Source organism: Eschscholzia californica, unplaced genomic scaffold (genome assembly GCF_041429995.1).
Source record: "Eschscholzia californica isolate CP2 unplaced genomic scaffold, dmEscCali1.0.p SCAF_3, whole genome shotgun sequence".
NCBI lineage: Eukaryota > Viridiplantae > Streptophyta > Magnoliopsida > Ranunculales > Papaveraceae > Eschscholzia > Eschscholzia californica.
In genome coordinates, this window is record NW_028238420.1 from 3,381,700 (window position 1) to 3,397,156 (window position 15,457).

General features: G+C 38.3%; 1 protein-coding gene across 1 annotated transcript; it reads left to right on the forward strand.

Annotated features, from left to right (window-relative positions):
• Positions 1–1,546: 1,546 nt before the first annotated feature.
• On the forward strand, positions 1,547–13,590 carry LOC147547740 (uncharacterized). The gene is made up of 3 exons (XM_086666091.1): positions 1,547–1,617; positions 5,726–7,535; positions 12,775–13,590. Exons 1-3 carry the CDS (start codon positions 1,547–1,549, stop codon positions 13,588–13,590), a joined length of 2,697 nt encoding a protein of 898 aa, XP_086522217.1.
• Positions 13,591–15,457: the final 1,867 nt, after the last annotated feature.

A 15,457-nucleotide genomic window follows, 5' to 3' on the forward strand; every position in this document is an offset into this window, starting at 1 on the left:
ATTATTGCAACCGTTAACCAACCCCAACGCCAACCTGCCCACGAACTACCCAACAACCCTCATCGCATCTCGTGTGGACAAACCGTTACCAATCCGATAACCGCTACCCACGAACTACCCAACAACCCTCATCGCATCCCGTGTGGACAAACCGCTACCAATCACAGGTCCCAAACCAAACCAGTACCAACAGAAACAATACTTACTGTCACTTCTGCAACATCCCGGGTCATGAGACAAAGGACTGCCGAAAACTCGGACGCTTTCTTCGTGACTACAACTATCCAGTTCAAGGTCCTACAGGTTCGACACCATCGGTCAACTACACGACTGCCTCTCCTACTACAGGCTCTGCACCGAATCAACTACCGCCTTGGATGTGGGACACCGGAGCATCAGGTCACACTGCACCGAATCAACACTCACTGCCCGTTCTTTCCTAATACGGAGGCCCCGATGAAATTGCCTTAGGTGATGGTAAATCTCTTCCCATTACACACATTGGTCATACTCAAATCTGCACAAACTCACGACCACTCATTTTATATAATGTCCTTGTTGTCCCTCACTTACGTAATCATCTTATTTCCGTTGCTAAAATATGTCGTATTAATCGTGTTTCTGTTGAATTTTTCCATTTCATTTCATGGTCAAGGATCTACGCACGGGGTGCATCTCATGCGGGGAGTAAACATCAATGATGTTTACTATGGACCTCTTCCTTCTTCTCCTCAAGTTAATGCCACCGGGACAAGAACACTACTCGCGTGGCACCATACGTTTGGGCATCCTTCGTACCAAGTGTTTAAGTCTTTAATTACTAAATTAGGACTCCATTGTAATAAAGTGTCACCTGAGTCGTTTCACTGCAAATCTTGTTCCTTGAATAAAAGTCACAAACTTCTGTTTGGTCAAAATTCATTTGTTGTTCATAAACCGTTGGAACTTATTTATTTGGATGTTTGGGGACCGGTACAAACCTCCGTTGATGGTTTCAATTACTATGTTATATTTGTTGATTTTTTCTCAAAAATATATTTTGCTATATCCTATGAAGAAAAAATCCGATGTCTCCACTCTATTCCCGCAATTTAAATCCCTTGTCGAGCGATTCTTCAAGACACCCCTTGTTTCCTTATTCACCGACAACGGCGGCGAATACATTGCCCTTAAACCTTACCTCAACTCCAATGAATAAGCTTCAACGTAAGTGAGGGACAACAAGGACATTATCTAAAATGAGTGGTCGTGAGTTTGTGCAGATTTGAGTATTACCAATGTGTGTAATGGGAAGAGATTTACCATCACCTAAGACAATTTCATCGGGGCCTCCGTATTTGGAAAGAACGGGCAGTGAGTGTTGATTCGGTGCAGTGTGACCTGATGCTCCGGTGTCCCACATCCAAGGCGGTAGTTGATTCGGTGCAGAGCCTGTAGTAGGAGAGGCAATCGTGTAGTTGACCGATGGTGTCAAACCTGTAGGACCTTGAACTGGATAGTTGTAGTCACGAAGAAAGCGTCCGAGTTTTCGGCAGTCCTTTGTCTCATGACCCGGGATGTTGCAGAAGTGACAGTAAGTATTGTTTCTGTTAGTACAGGGTTGGTTTGGGACCTGTGGTTGGTAGCGGTTTGTCCACACGGGACGCGACGAGGGTTGTTGGGTAGTTCGTCGGTAGCGGTTATCGGATTGTTGTCTGAAGTTGTTCCGGGCAGGTTGGCGTTGGGTTTGGTTAACGGTTGCAATAATCGGTTCAATGGAGGTTTCTCTGAGAGACCGTTCATGGTCTAGTAGTCACGAAAAATCTTGGATGATTAAGCTTCACCGGGGCTCTCCACCCCTCTCTCTCTCTCTCTCTCTCTCTCTCTCTACAGTCTCTCTATCTCTCTCTATAGTCTCTCCATCTCTTACATTTTCATCTTCAACCTTTAGCTTCTTAAGATCCCGGTTCCGCCAGTATTGATATTGCTTCATCTTTAGGCTTCTTCCTCAAGTCCCCATTACCAATTGGTTCTTCTACAAAATCTCCATGGTCGATTGCTTCATCTTCTACATCTTCAAGCTTCATCTTCAAACTCAATTAACATTTGGTAATGCTCATTAGAAGTTCATAAGAAGCTTCATCTTCATCTCCAAGCTTCATACTTTTGCTTTCTTTATGCTTTTGTGTATCATTTTATCTTCGAGCTTATGTTTCATCTTCTTCATCTATTTGTTTAATGTTTCATCTTCAACCTTATGTTTCACATCTGTACCATTTTACCGGTTGTTTGTTATAAAACTGATTTTGCTACATAATTAGGTAAACGTGGCTGCCAAAAAAATGCTCATGAAAAGCTTTGTCTGATTTCCTGATTTCGGCGAGTTTTCATCACAAAACGTGTTTTATAAGAGAAAATGTAAGATATGTTTCATATAATGCTTCATCTAAGTTTCATAAATTTTTTAAGGAAAAACGTGTTTTTCAACTAACATTAATAAAAGTTGTAAGTTGTAAAAGATTTTTTTTTTTCCCCTAAGATAAAAAAAATTAGGATTATTTAGACTTTGACCCCATTTATTTGGCGATATTAGGGCTACACTCCAAAATGAAAATATGTATGGTGTTGATTCTCATTATTGATCTTTCTGTTACATATCAGTTAAGTGATTCAGTTGCCAACCACATACGCTACTTATGACAAAAAACCTTTCACAAAATATTTAGGTTCACTTAGACGTTGACCAGTTATTTAGCAATTTTAGGAATATACCCCCAAAATGAAAGTATGTTTGAAATTGACTTCCATTCTCAATTTTTCGTCAAACATCAGTAAAGTGGGTCGAGTGACAACCACATGCATGAGTTTTATCTTATAACTAACAAATCTAAAACTAACTAAGGACTAGACTTTATATCTAACGATTAAATATCTGAGACCTTCTCCAATCTCTCTAATCAGCCAGACTTATTGGACGACCAACTATTGGGGTAGTCGTTTTTATATGTTTCCCATCGGTGGCCTATCTAATATATTTAGCCAAACGAGTTGAACCCGTATTGGACTTCGGGTAGCCTATTTTACTTAATATTTCTAGCTTATTTGGATCGGGTTCTCGGACTAACTTCGAGTTCGTGGACCAATCACTTTGTTTAGATTATGCAAATTGAGATCTTGGATTCTTATGATGTCAGATTAGGATGAATTTTTCATCATAAAAACTATCTCTCAAAACCTATAAAAATAAAAGGAATACGGAATCGCACGCGAACTACTTAATTGGTATTTGACGAAAAACCGAGAATGAGAGTCAACCCTGGACATATTTTTATTTTAGGATTGTAGTATTAATATCAGTAAATAGTTGGAGTTCAATGTCTAAATAACATAAATATTTTATGAAGTATATCTTTGGCATAAGTCACACATGTGGTTGCCACTTGAACCACTTAACTGATATTTAAAGGAATAATCGAGAATGGGGGTCAATGCGATACATATTTCCATTTTAGAGGTGTAGTCCTAATATCTTTAACGAATTAGGGGTCAATGTCTAGATAATAAATTAATACAAAATGAATTTTGCTTCTTTAATTTTAGGTCAGGGTGTTTACACAAAACCAATTTGTTGTAAAAGATATTTGCACTACTGGACAAATAAATACCAAGTAGAAATGCAATTTTTATGCCCCACAAAATCTGTTTTTCCAAAAAAATAAAATAACTATAACATATTACATAATGTATTTTGCTTCATACTTTATTGATTATATGTTTCTAACAATTCACATTTTTCGTGTGCACAATATGTAATCATCATGGATACTGCTTCACAACAACCTACTTCACAATAAAAGAAGAAACCTAAGACTCTCAAATCCGAGGCTTGGGTAAAATATATACGATCCTATATGGACGAAAGAATCATACAAGTTGTAATTGTGCGTGCTTACAAAATTACAACAAAATACGTTTTCCCCAAACTAAATCATTTTATACAAGTTGTAATGGTACGTGCTTACGAAATTACATGTATCCCAAACTAACCACATATTGCAATGAACAAAACCAACTTATGACGGGCCATAACAATGAATGGATATTACAAAATGTATTTTGCTTCAAAGGTCAAATCAAGCGTCTGATAGAGACATGACACCAATTTTTCTTTTGAAATCGTACATATAGATCTGTGGCAAAAGAAAACATTGTTTTGCTAAAAGCAACGCATCTTCAGAACAAGCAAAATACATATTGCTCTCGCGAGGATACAATTTAGTTTGTAAAAAAATAATGACAGCTGAAAAAACAATAGTTGATGAGAGAGAAATGGGTCAAACTTGTATATTTTTTTCCTGAAAAACTTTGAGAATCCCTTAAACCCATATTTAAATCTAAGAAAATATATTTCAAGGTGAAAAAAACATATTTGAAACTACAAAACTCAGATCTATTGAAAATAGAAAATGATTTAGTTGTTTCATTTTCAAATCTAGGAAAACCGAAATTATAGTTGAGCATGGCTTGGTTTTTTCTGCTCGGTGATGAACATGGTTGCTTCCGTGGGAGAAAACAAGTTGAAAACGAATCTTGAAACATAAAATAAACATTGTTGAGACAGTGGCGGACCTAGAAAATTTTCCTTGTGGGGACTTTTAGTTATAATAAACAATAAAAAAAACCAGCACAATCAAGAAACGATTGACAAGTTACGTTACTAAACTCCTTCAAATACTCCAATTGTAGTGTTATAAGTGAGTCGCCCAAAAATTTGAGGTGGCCTTCAGACCAAGAATTCATATATATTACACTCTCAACCAACTCACTTACCACTAACATGTGAGTTGTTTGAATTGTAATCTGATGCAGGCGCATAAACGTGTGGGCGCACGTCCACGCGTGCCCACACCCTATTGAGTCATAATAGTAGTTTATTTAGTAAAAGAGAAGTTGCTTTAATTTGATATTTTTTTAATTTTAAGTTTCTATGTTTGAGTAGTTTATTATTTTAGGAATCCTAGTTTGAGTCTATCTAGGAAGGTTTATTATATTATAAAAGGAGATCTAGTCTATGTTATTATGGACCTTGAAGAGAAAAACCATTGAAGTTATTAAGAATTTAAGTTTATTTTATCGTTTCTTACAGTTTTCTTTAATTATTCGTAGTTTATTTTATTGTTCTTTAATTATTCCGCTGCGTCTACATCAAGTGGTATTCAGAGCCATTTTTTTTTTAACCAATGACAATGGTTAATCCTACCGTTCCTACTCCAACAATCAAAGAGAAGACACCAACTTTTGCCTCCGAATGGGACAACATCAACAAAAAGTTATCCTCGGTTACAAAATTGGAAGAAGCTTTCGAAAATCACAAGAAGGAAACTATGGAAAAATTCGATCAAGTCAATGATTCGATCATGAAGCAATCTAAACAACTCGAAGGCATATGTAAGTCTCCCTCTTTTACCACTAATCCTTCTTCTACTTCTTCCATTCAAGCATCATTACCACTCCCAACCACAACACCAATTTCAAATTCCCTACTTGGACAACCTAACACTTTCCCAATACCGACCACTTTCCTCCCACCAATTCACATCAACCCTACATCACCACTTTCACCGGTTTTCCCACTAACATACATAAATCCTACAAACATTCCAACCACACCACCTTTCTCCTTCAACGATCAACAAACATCGAACCAACCCGAATCGTTCTCCCACCATTCCACTACCAACCCAAGTATCACCCAACCATACCCTTTTCAAACACCTCGACAATATTATTCACCAAACACAACTCCACTCGAAACCCATACCCAAAACCGCAACCCCGAACCCTCATCTCTACCTTCTTCTCTTCAAAAATCCCTTTCTTCGCAATCCTTCTCTTCTCTTTCCTCTCTCATCACTTCTCTTCTCTCTCTAGAAATCTCCGTTCCTGTTCACTTCAAACTCGTCGGTTCTTTCACTCCTGATTCTGAACCTCTTCTTTCTTCTTTCATCTCCGCTGCTCATTCCTCCGATCAATTTCAAATCATCGGATCTGATTCTCATCATCTTTCTATCAAACATTCTCTTTACCTCGATATCTCTTACTCTTCAATTTCGTCTCAAATCTCCGACGCAATCAAATCCGAGATCGATTCAACTACTTCCAGTTTCCGATCAACTCTTCGTTCAATTCCTTACTCCGTCGTTGATCGAATCGTTAAACAAGATTTTGATAAAGAACATCCTAATCAAGGTGTTTTTATTTACTTGCTTAATTTGAATCCTCAATCTAAATCTTATGCTTATAGTCATAGTCATGGAAATTCATCTTTATCTTTTACAAAATGGTATGGAAGTATTTGGACTGGTAAAGATCGGTATATTTGGATCGATTTAGCTGCCGGACCTGTTGATTATGGTCCTGCTTTATCCGGTGATGGAGTTCTTCTGAGAGGTGAATTTCATCCATTAGCAGCTTTACATGGCCGCCCTGAATCTCAAAGAGCTTTACTTTCAGATCTATCTTCATTGATTTGGAGTGCTTATCAAGTACTTTTAGTTCCTTCATTAAGAACTCCAGTTTCATTTGGAAATTCACTTATAGTTGAGTTTATTCATATTCCTGAATCCGATAGTAAGGATTTGAATGGTTTGGATTGGAATTCAATTGAGAAAACTTTCATGGATGAAGTTAATAATGGTGGATTATTACTTGGTGATCAATCATTAAAGTTCCAAACTTATGATATTAGTTTCAAAGATTGTTCTCTTTGTTCTTATGCTCTTTCTAGTTCAATCAATTCATATACTTCAAGATTCTTGTTCGATAACTATACTTTGATCGTTAGTGAATACTTGGATTCAAAACGACTACATCAAATACTTTCAGATTCTGCTGTGGAATTACGAAAAACTGCAGGAATTCCCGAAGAACATTATTCTAGTTATGTACTACCTGTTTACGTATTCGATTTAGACTTGACTACATTGTTATTACTCGATCGATATCATCAATCTATTGCTTTTAAAGATATGGTTATTGCAGTTAGAACTAAGAGTGCTCAAACTATAAGTGATTATAGCTGTAATGGACGGCACGTTATGACACATACTCGAAAACTCGAGAGACCCATTATAGGTTCTATTTTACAGAGTATGTGGGGAGTTTCGCCTACCCATTTATCATGGAGTCCTAGACATAATAATACTTTAGTCGATTATACTTGGAGTATTGGGCAAACTCCGTTTGGACCATTTTCGGAGAGTTCATCGTTATCGTTCGTTCAAAAGGACGCTGCTCGAAGAAATTTAATATTAACGTCGTTGAATGATACGATTACAAGTGCAGTTTATCTACTTGAATCGATTTCTGCGCACGGCGGAGATGGACAACTCTTTAAACATGTCAAACATGTTGAATTCGTCCAGAGATGGAATTTGCTCAAGTACAAGCTCAATAAAGTTGTATCTTCGTTATCTCATATGGATTTCGAGATAAACATTATTTATTCACTAAGGTTAATTTTGCGAGAATCATTGGCATATGAGTTTGGGTACGAGGTTGACGATTACTTGCACATTAGTATCCTTCCATTCCAGTGCAAACTTCGTTCGAAGTGGGAATTACGGATCGCCATGACAAAGTTCTTCGTCTGCGGGTGCATCAACTTGTTTTCTTCATCGAAATCGGTTCGGGACGAACCTTCTTGGGAACAGGGTGCTGATGCAGGCGCATAAACGTGTGGGCCCACGTCCACGCGTGCCCACACCCTATTGAGTCATAATAGTAGTTTATTTAGTAAAAGAGAAGTTGCTTTAATTTGATATTTCTTTAATTTTAAGTTTCTATGTTTGAGTAGTTTATTATTTTAGGAATCCTAGTTTGAGTCTATCTAGGAAGGTTTATTATATTATAAAAGGAGATCTAGTCTATGTTATTATGGACCTTGAAGAGAAAAACCATTGAAGTTATTAAGAATTTAAGTTTATTTTATCGTTTCTTACAGTTTTCTTTAATTATTCGTAGTTTATTTTATTGTTCTTTAATTATTCCGCTGCGTCTACATCATAATCTCAGTATAAATAATAAGTAATACTTAAATTGCATAAAAAGAAGCATGTAATTCATGTAAAAAAGAACGAGAGACAGTTTATCTTAACAGAGAATCTTCATAATTCATTTACGTTGTTTAAAAAAGTTTAGAGATAAAATAACTTATAGCTGAGAATGTAAAGGGAGAGAAAGAAGATTGATTTAAAAAAAATACGATAGAAATTGACACAAATAGAATATTATAAAGAGATCAGAAGATATTACAGGAATAAAATAAATATCTCTAAGGATGCAGTCCTATTAAAAAAAAGCCGAACCCAAATTTATGCAGAAAAGAGAGAGTCAAAAGAAAAATTAATCACAAAATATAGATCCAAAAATATAGAAGACATAACAAACTAGCTAGGAGAAATATGTTACTGAAAATAATTAGAGAAGAAAAAAATGAGTAAAGTGGGTGGGGGAATTGAACTTGCATCCTTTTTTTTTTTTTTTTGAACATACATGCAACCTGTTAGGCATAGAATTGCCCCTCACACCACCTCACCTATCATTACTTTGCTTTTAAAGTGGTATTTAGCTCTGCTTGTGCATATCGAGTGTTTGATCATGGACAACCATTGGGAGTTTCTTCAACAACTTACAACTCTCTCCACCGATGTACTTATAGGCCTAAAAATAGGTCTATTCCCCAAATGTAGGGGTCAAGTTATAGTATTTATAATAAGATCGAGTATCGTTCCAAAGGACAAGCTATTTTACTTAAATCTCGAACTAAAACCCCCTTTCAAATTTTTGATTTGATTTGGAAATTACTTTAAAAAAAAACAATACTAATAGACTAATAAGAATGAAATCAAGGTGAGAAGAAGAATCTAGGGTTTTCGATTTCACCACATAAATGGACTACTTAAAACATGCAATAACCAACAAATCCCTTTTCTCATGTATAACTCAAAATCTAACATAATAAACTATTTAAATTTCGGAAGATATTCTTTAATAACTCAATTCAAAACCATATATATTTGATTGACTATCATATAAATCTAGAATCCTAAACTATCATTCATTATCTAAAAAGCATATCTCATCTAATAATCTAATAAAAGCATGAAATATCTAATTATAATGCATGAATGATGAAAAGATCATAGAATAAATATGAAATGACAACTAATAAACATTGAAGCTCAATAAAAGGATTTACTAATCATTAACACATCTCAAAATAAGCCTAAATATGGGCTTCCTCTACACCCTAGATACAAATTTAGCTACTCATGGAATCTAAAGTAATATTCATTGAATTTATAAAGTAAATGGAATGACAAAAGATAAAGGAAAAGAAATCACCAAATGAGATCTAGATCCATTCCTCCACTTGCCTCCATTTTGATATCCAATAAATGCTCCAAATGTTTTCAATAATATTCTCTCAAAACTCCAATGGTAGCTTTTTTTTAGAAGATGAGATAAGATGAGATTTAGAAAAGAAATAAGAGGATACAAGATTTTAGAAAAGAAGTTATGAAGAAATTAGAAGTAGAAAGAAAATGTAGAGAAGATATGAAACAATTAGAAAAGAAGAGAGAGATTGGAAAGAAATTATGGTGGAATGGGTAGAAAAGAAAAGATGGAGGCTAGGATTTTAGAAGATGAAGAGAGAAAGGGATAGGTTAGAAAAGAAAGGAGGCTAAAAGAGGAGAGAGAGGCTAAGAGGGGAGAGTGTTTGGTTGGTCTCTAAATGTCTTTATATAGAGTTAGGGTTTAGTTGGGGTTTATGGTAGAAAAGAATAAAAGGAGGGTTACTTTTGGAATTTTTAGGGGTTTAAAATATAAAACCCTAAAAATACACAAGTGTAGTGGTGGCTAGGGTTTGTGAAGCTGATGGGATGGACACGTGTCGACCTCTAGAACCTGCTGGGAATTCGGAAGCTACTGTGTAGCGCAGCCATGTGAAAATCAAGTCGGCCGCATGGGAAATCCGTCGGATTAGCAATGCACGGATCTGGTCGGTTTTAGAAGGGACACGTGGTTGGGAGCATGGGAGCTAAGTGACTACGGGTGCACGGGATAAGTAATAAAAGAGTTGATCCACAGGAGCCGTCCGATCTAGAAAACGCGGAAGGGTGCGGCTGAGATTAAAAGATAAGATCCGGAACTACTGAATTAAGATGCAACGCGCTACACTGAAGCGTGCTCATGGGTCCATTTCGGTGCTAAGAGGGATTACGGAACTTGGATGAAACGACCTCTAGGATGCGACATATGTCTGTTGAGATACCGCGCGCCAGAACCGTACCCGACATTGTCCCGCTAGTCGACATCCTTTGACTGAACTTTGACCTTGATTTATTGCTTCGTCCGGACTCCGATTTGACTTCCGTTTTCTCCTACGGACTCGTCTCGACCTCTAATTCTCACCCATGTACTCGCATTGGCCAAAATACCAGAATGTCCTTAACTCCAAATGACCAAACTACCCTTTGTATCCGTTTCTAACCGTTTTTCATACCTAACTCTGCAAAAGACACTTAATCAAGAAAATCAACCATTTTATTACAATAAAGACTCAAAACAGACTAACTCAGCTAATTTAAACGACTCCGATGGGGCATTTTCATGACCCATCATGTTCCGAAATCAGTCACGGTTGACGACGAGAAGAGAAGAAGGTGGAAGAAGCAGCGGTTATAAAACTATCCAATAATCCAATATGGTTAGTGGTGACTGTATCGGAAAAGTAGCCCACCAGTTAGATCAGGCAGCTCTAGAGGCACCCTAAGTGGGCATAATTGACTTGTTTGTCTGTTTTGGTTGTGTCTTTTGATTTTCAACTTCATGATGTAATTCTCATTAGCCTTTTGACCTTTAAATGAAGTTTGATTCCAAAAAAACAAACATGGGGTTTGTAAGAGCACGTGCCTCCACAATGAGTCTGCCCTTGATTGGAGAAGAAGATGAACTATGATTTCTGTTGGAGAAAAAGATATGACTTTTTATTGGAGGGAAAAGATGAGTTAAAACTAATAAGAAAAAATCTACAGATTTCTCAAATGTTGTGAGATATTTATAGAAGGATAGAATAGGAGTTACCAAACACAAAGGACTAAAAACCCATTTTGGTTTAAGACTTGGCCAAAATCTTTTTAAAGTTTTATTTTCGACTATCCACCCATGACCCCGGTAATTAATGAGGATTTTCATAATATTTGTTTGACTTGTGGGTTTGCCTCTCGACCAATCGGAAAACTAAAGATTTTTGGAGCCCAATCATAATTTATTTACTTTTGCTAAGAGATAGCGTCCGTGGAAAACTAAATTCTTTCCACGAGTGGGGGATTAGTTCTTAGAAAAATTATAATCATCACTCCATTTTGGTCCCTCCCCCAGCCCTCCGCCGATGTGGCGACATATCACTTGAGTGTGGAGTAATTGGAGAGAGAATGGTGAGAAAATATACTCAAGTGATACGTCGCCACATCGACGGAAAGTTGAGGGAGGGACCATAATTGAGGGATGAATAGAATTTCTCTAGTTCTTATCTAATCAGTTCCAATGACTCTCCTATTTTATCTCTTCCCCGTCTTCTTAGTCCCTGAACCCATTCCTCTTCATATTGATAAATATTTTTTTAAGGGACTGACACAAGTAACAAGGGCAGATTGGACTGGTTTTCATGGGGTAAACTTGCTAGAACAACAACCGACGGATAAGAATTGAAAAAAAATCAAAAAGACAAACACAACTTTGGTAGTCAAATGAATATGAGATCAAAATTGATAGGGAGACTTCCCCTTGTATTCCCTGACATGCCTCATTATTGAGGTGACTAATAAGACAATAGGTATTTTAATTTTTTCACAACCTGGAAACACTATGAATAGACTAGAATACCCCTTGTCCTATTAGAGGAAGTACACCAAGGAGTGTACAGAAGAGTCCCCCTATCACCTTCGGACGGATATACGACAACGAGCTCCATGTTCTCTGGACTCAACTTGTGAGAGAAAGATACTGAGGGGAACCCAATGTGGTGGTATTTTAAAGAAAGTAGCTCAACTAAGAAAGGATCACCTCTTTTTTATTTCTAACTTGAGGTTTTTTTAGGAGAGAGAGCGCAGTGACGTCAACAACGCTTCCTCTTCCCTTTCCTTTCTACCTTCAGATCCCCAATTTCAAACCCTAATCACGCCATCGCTCGCTCTTATTACGCCACCGTATCCAGCCTAACTAGCGTTTCAACTTCCCAACTACCCACATCTACATAATCTGCATTAACGACAACTTAATTCCTTGGCTCACACGCGAATCTTCATTCCCAAGACAAGAACTCTCAGGATTGGGGGAAGCTCAAATCGGTTTCAGCTCGAGGTTATATCATCACCAACCCCGACACAAGCAAGCAGGCAAATTAATTCAAGTAAGTAAGCCCTAATCAACTATTTATGTGTGCTTTTGCTGGTTTTCTAGCTTCCTTCGTTGGTTTTCTTTTCTTCTCTCTATTTGTTTTTATTTCTCGCTCTTCCTCTTTCTTCCTCTCTCTAGAATGTCACCGGTCACGACCGGATTAAGTGAGTAGACGGCTCTGAGGTGTAGTGGATTCCCAAGCCCCTTGCATGCAAAGCAATGATGTTCTTTTGGCCGAGTCTGTTCGTATCCATTCTAACCTTGATCAACTATTTAAACCCTATACCTTTCTTGTTCATAAACACCCTCTGTCACCATTCTCTATACCTTCAGCTTCCCTCTGCTCTCATGGCTTCCCAATACTCACTCTCTGCTCGTGGCAAACTTACCCTCAAATTCTCCAAACCTTCGTCCAAGCAGGAGCTTCAACCCATCAATTCTGGTTTCATAGGAAGATGGGTTTGTCCTTATGATGTAGGTTTGACCTTCATCAAGAGAATGCTCTATCCTCAATCCAAGTTCTTTAGAGACTGTGATTATTACCCTACCCAAGGACCTATGAATACTTTCCTGATCAAACCTAAGAGCCAATTCATCCTGGATGCCCTAAATTTTGGCCGACCATGGATTCTTCGTGGTATGTTGCTAGTCCTCAAGGAGGTTGAATTCCCAGTTACAGACGTCTTCGATGATCTGTTCTTTAAACCCATGAGATGCACCCTGTTCAAAGTTCCTCAAGCACTCCAAAACAGAGAGGACTTCGAATTTATCTTCGGTTGGATGGGAAAAATCATTGACATTAAACCTAGGAACTTCGGTAGAGTGAACAACAACACAGTCAGCGTTCATTTTCTTTATGATGTTTGCTCTCTATTACTTGCAGTCATCAACCCCATTGTCTCCGATGGAGAGAAAGAAATCAAAGTTAGCTACCAAAAATTCCCAGGAGCAATCTGCCAATTATGTCGTATTGTTGATCACCCACTAAATAGTTGCCCTATCTTTGTCAATTCATCGGACGAAGAAGAGAATTCTGATCCAGAACCCATGGAAACTACTACTGATGATGCTCTCATCCTCCTTCCTGGAGCCACTCAGCTATTAGCACCTCCCCCTTCTCCTGTTAATAGACCCATTCCCCCACATTAGTTATTTCAATCGTCAGACTCCAGAGGTTATAACCACTCCAGGCATCGCTCTTCTAACTCCTCTGATCAGCTAGAAGAGGATTCGCTTGATCATTCTTTGATGCTGGAGAATGTCGAGGCCAGAAGACTTATGCAAGAATCATTGATGCTTAACAACAGTCTGAACAGTCTTATCAATGCAGGGGTAGAAGAAGAAGCTACACCCTCAGTTTCGTCCTCTCACTAATTTTTAGTCTGTTTTGCTTTCTCTGTTTGTACTTTTGGGTTTGTTTTGGATAGTCCTTTGTTTGTTCGATCTCAGAGTCGTTAGTTATTTCTGTTTGGTCGGGTAGCTTTAGTGTCTGATTATTCTCCCTGTTGGCTAGTGTCCATATCTGGACTTCTTTTGGCGCTTTCTTGGGGTAGGTTGAACTAGGTTGGTAGTAGACATCCCAGTTTCAACCACCATTCTTTTGTAGCCTTTGGTAATATTAATCAGACTTATGGTTAAGTACTTCTAGTGTTGTTTTTATTTTATTATTAGTCTTATGTTTTATGAGTAGTTGTTTCAATTCCTATTGTTATCTTATGTTTTATGGGTAGTTGTTTCAATTTCTCTTGTTAATCTATGTTTTATGTGTAGTTGTTCTAGCCTCTCTTGTTTCTGTTTCTTCCGACCCCTGTAGTTCTCTCTCGTTTCTTTTCTTCTCCTGAGTTGGGGCCTTTGGAGGCCTTTGTTTTCCTTGTTGGGGCCTTTAGAGGTTCAACTCTAGGGTAGGTCCTCTCTTCTCTGTTGGCTCTTAGTTGTTGTGCCTTGTGGGACCCGCTTCTTCTAGCCCGGTTTGGCATCCTTGATTGTTGGCCCTGGTGAGAGATTTAGTAAGTTCCTGTAACTTTTGTCTCTCGAGGGCTCGCACCTTTTAGTTGGGGCCTTTGCGGTGTGCTTTGAGAGAGTGAGCTTTTGCGGGTCCAGTGGTTAGTCTTGGCTTTTCAGACCGGTGTGGGTCTTGCCTTCTAGTGGTGCCTCTAGACTTAAAATCCAGGTCAGCTAGAGCGGCGTGCCCCTAAATTAGCCTTTTTTTTCGAGCCGGTTTTCCTTGATCGGTTCTTCCCTATGGACCTCACTGTGCTCGCCTGGAACGTTAGGGGATGTGGCAACTTTGTCAATAGGAAGCACCTATGCCGTCTCATTAACGAAAACAATCCGGAGTTCATTTTCCTTTCGAAGACGAAATGCATGAACTCCAATCTTGACAAACTCCTTAACTATCATAACATTTACAACAAATATGTGGTGGACCCGATAAATAAAGTCGGGGGGCTTGCTCTTTACTGGTCCAGCAACCACAGCATGGACATTCTCTATGCCGACCACAATATGATACATGCTATAAGCACGCAGGTGGACAATCAAAACCAGTTCTATATTATGGGCTTTTACGAGTGCCCATATAATCACAATAAGATGAAACCTTGGGATATTTTAGCCCAGCACATCCCGGATAAAAGGCACCCGTGGCTGGTTATTGGGGATCTTAATTGTATCCTGTACCCCTCTGAAAAGTCGGGTGGTAAGGTTACCCAAACCCCTCACATGCTTAGTTGTAAGCAAGCCATCAACAATCTGGGCCTTCATGATATAGGTTTCGCTGGTCACCCTTATACTTAGTCCAACAAACAGTTCACATGCAATCTTATCCAGGAGAGACTCGATCGTGCACTGGTCAATCATCAGTGGCTTACTTCTTACCCCCAGTCTAAACTCACACACCTCCCCACGTTGGGATCCGATCATCACCCCATTCTCCTCACCACTAAAATCACTCCCCCCCCCTAAGGGCACAAACCTTTCAAATTCATTCACACTTGGATGTCCCACCCCAATTGTG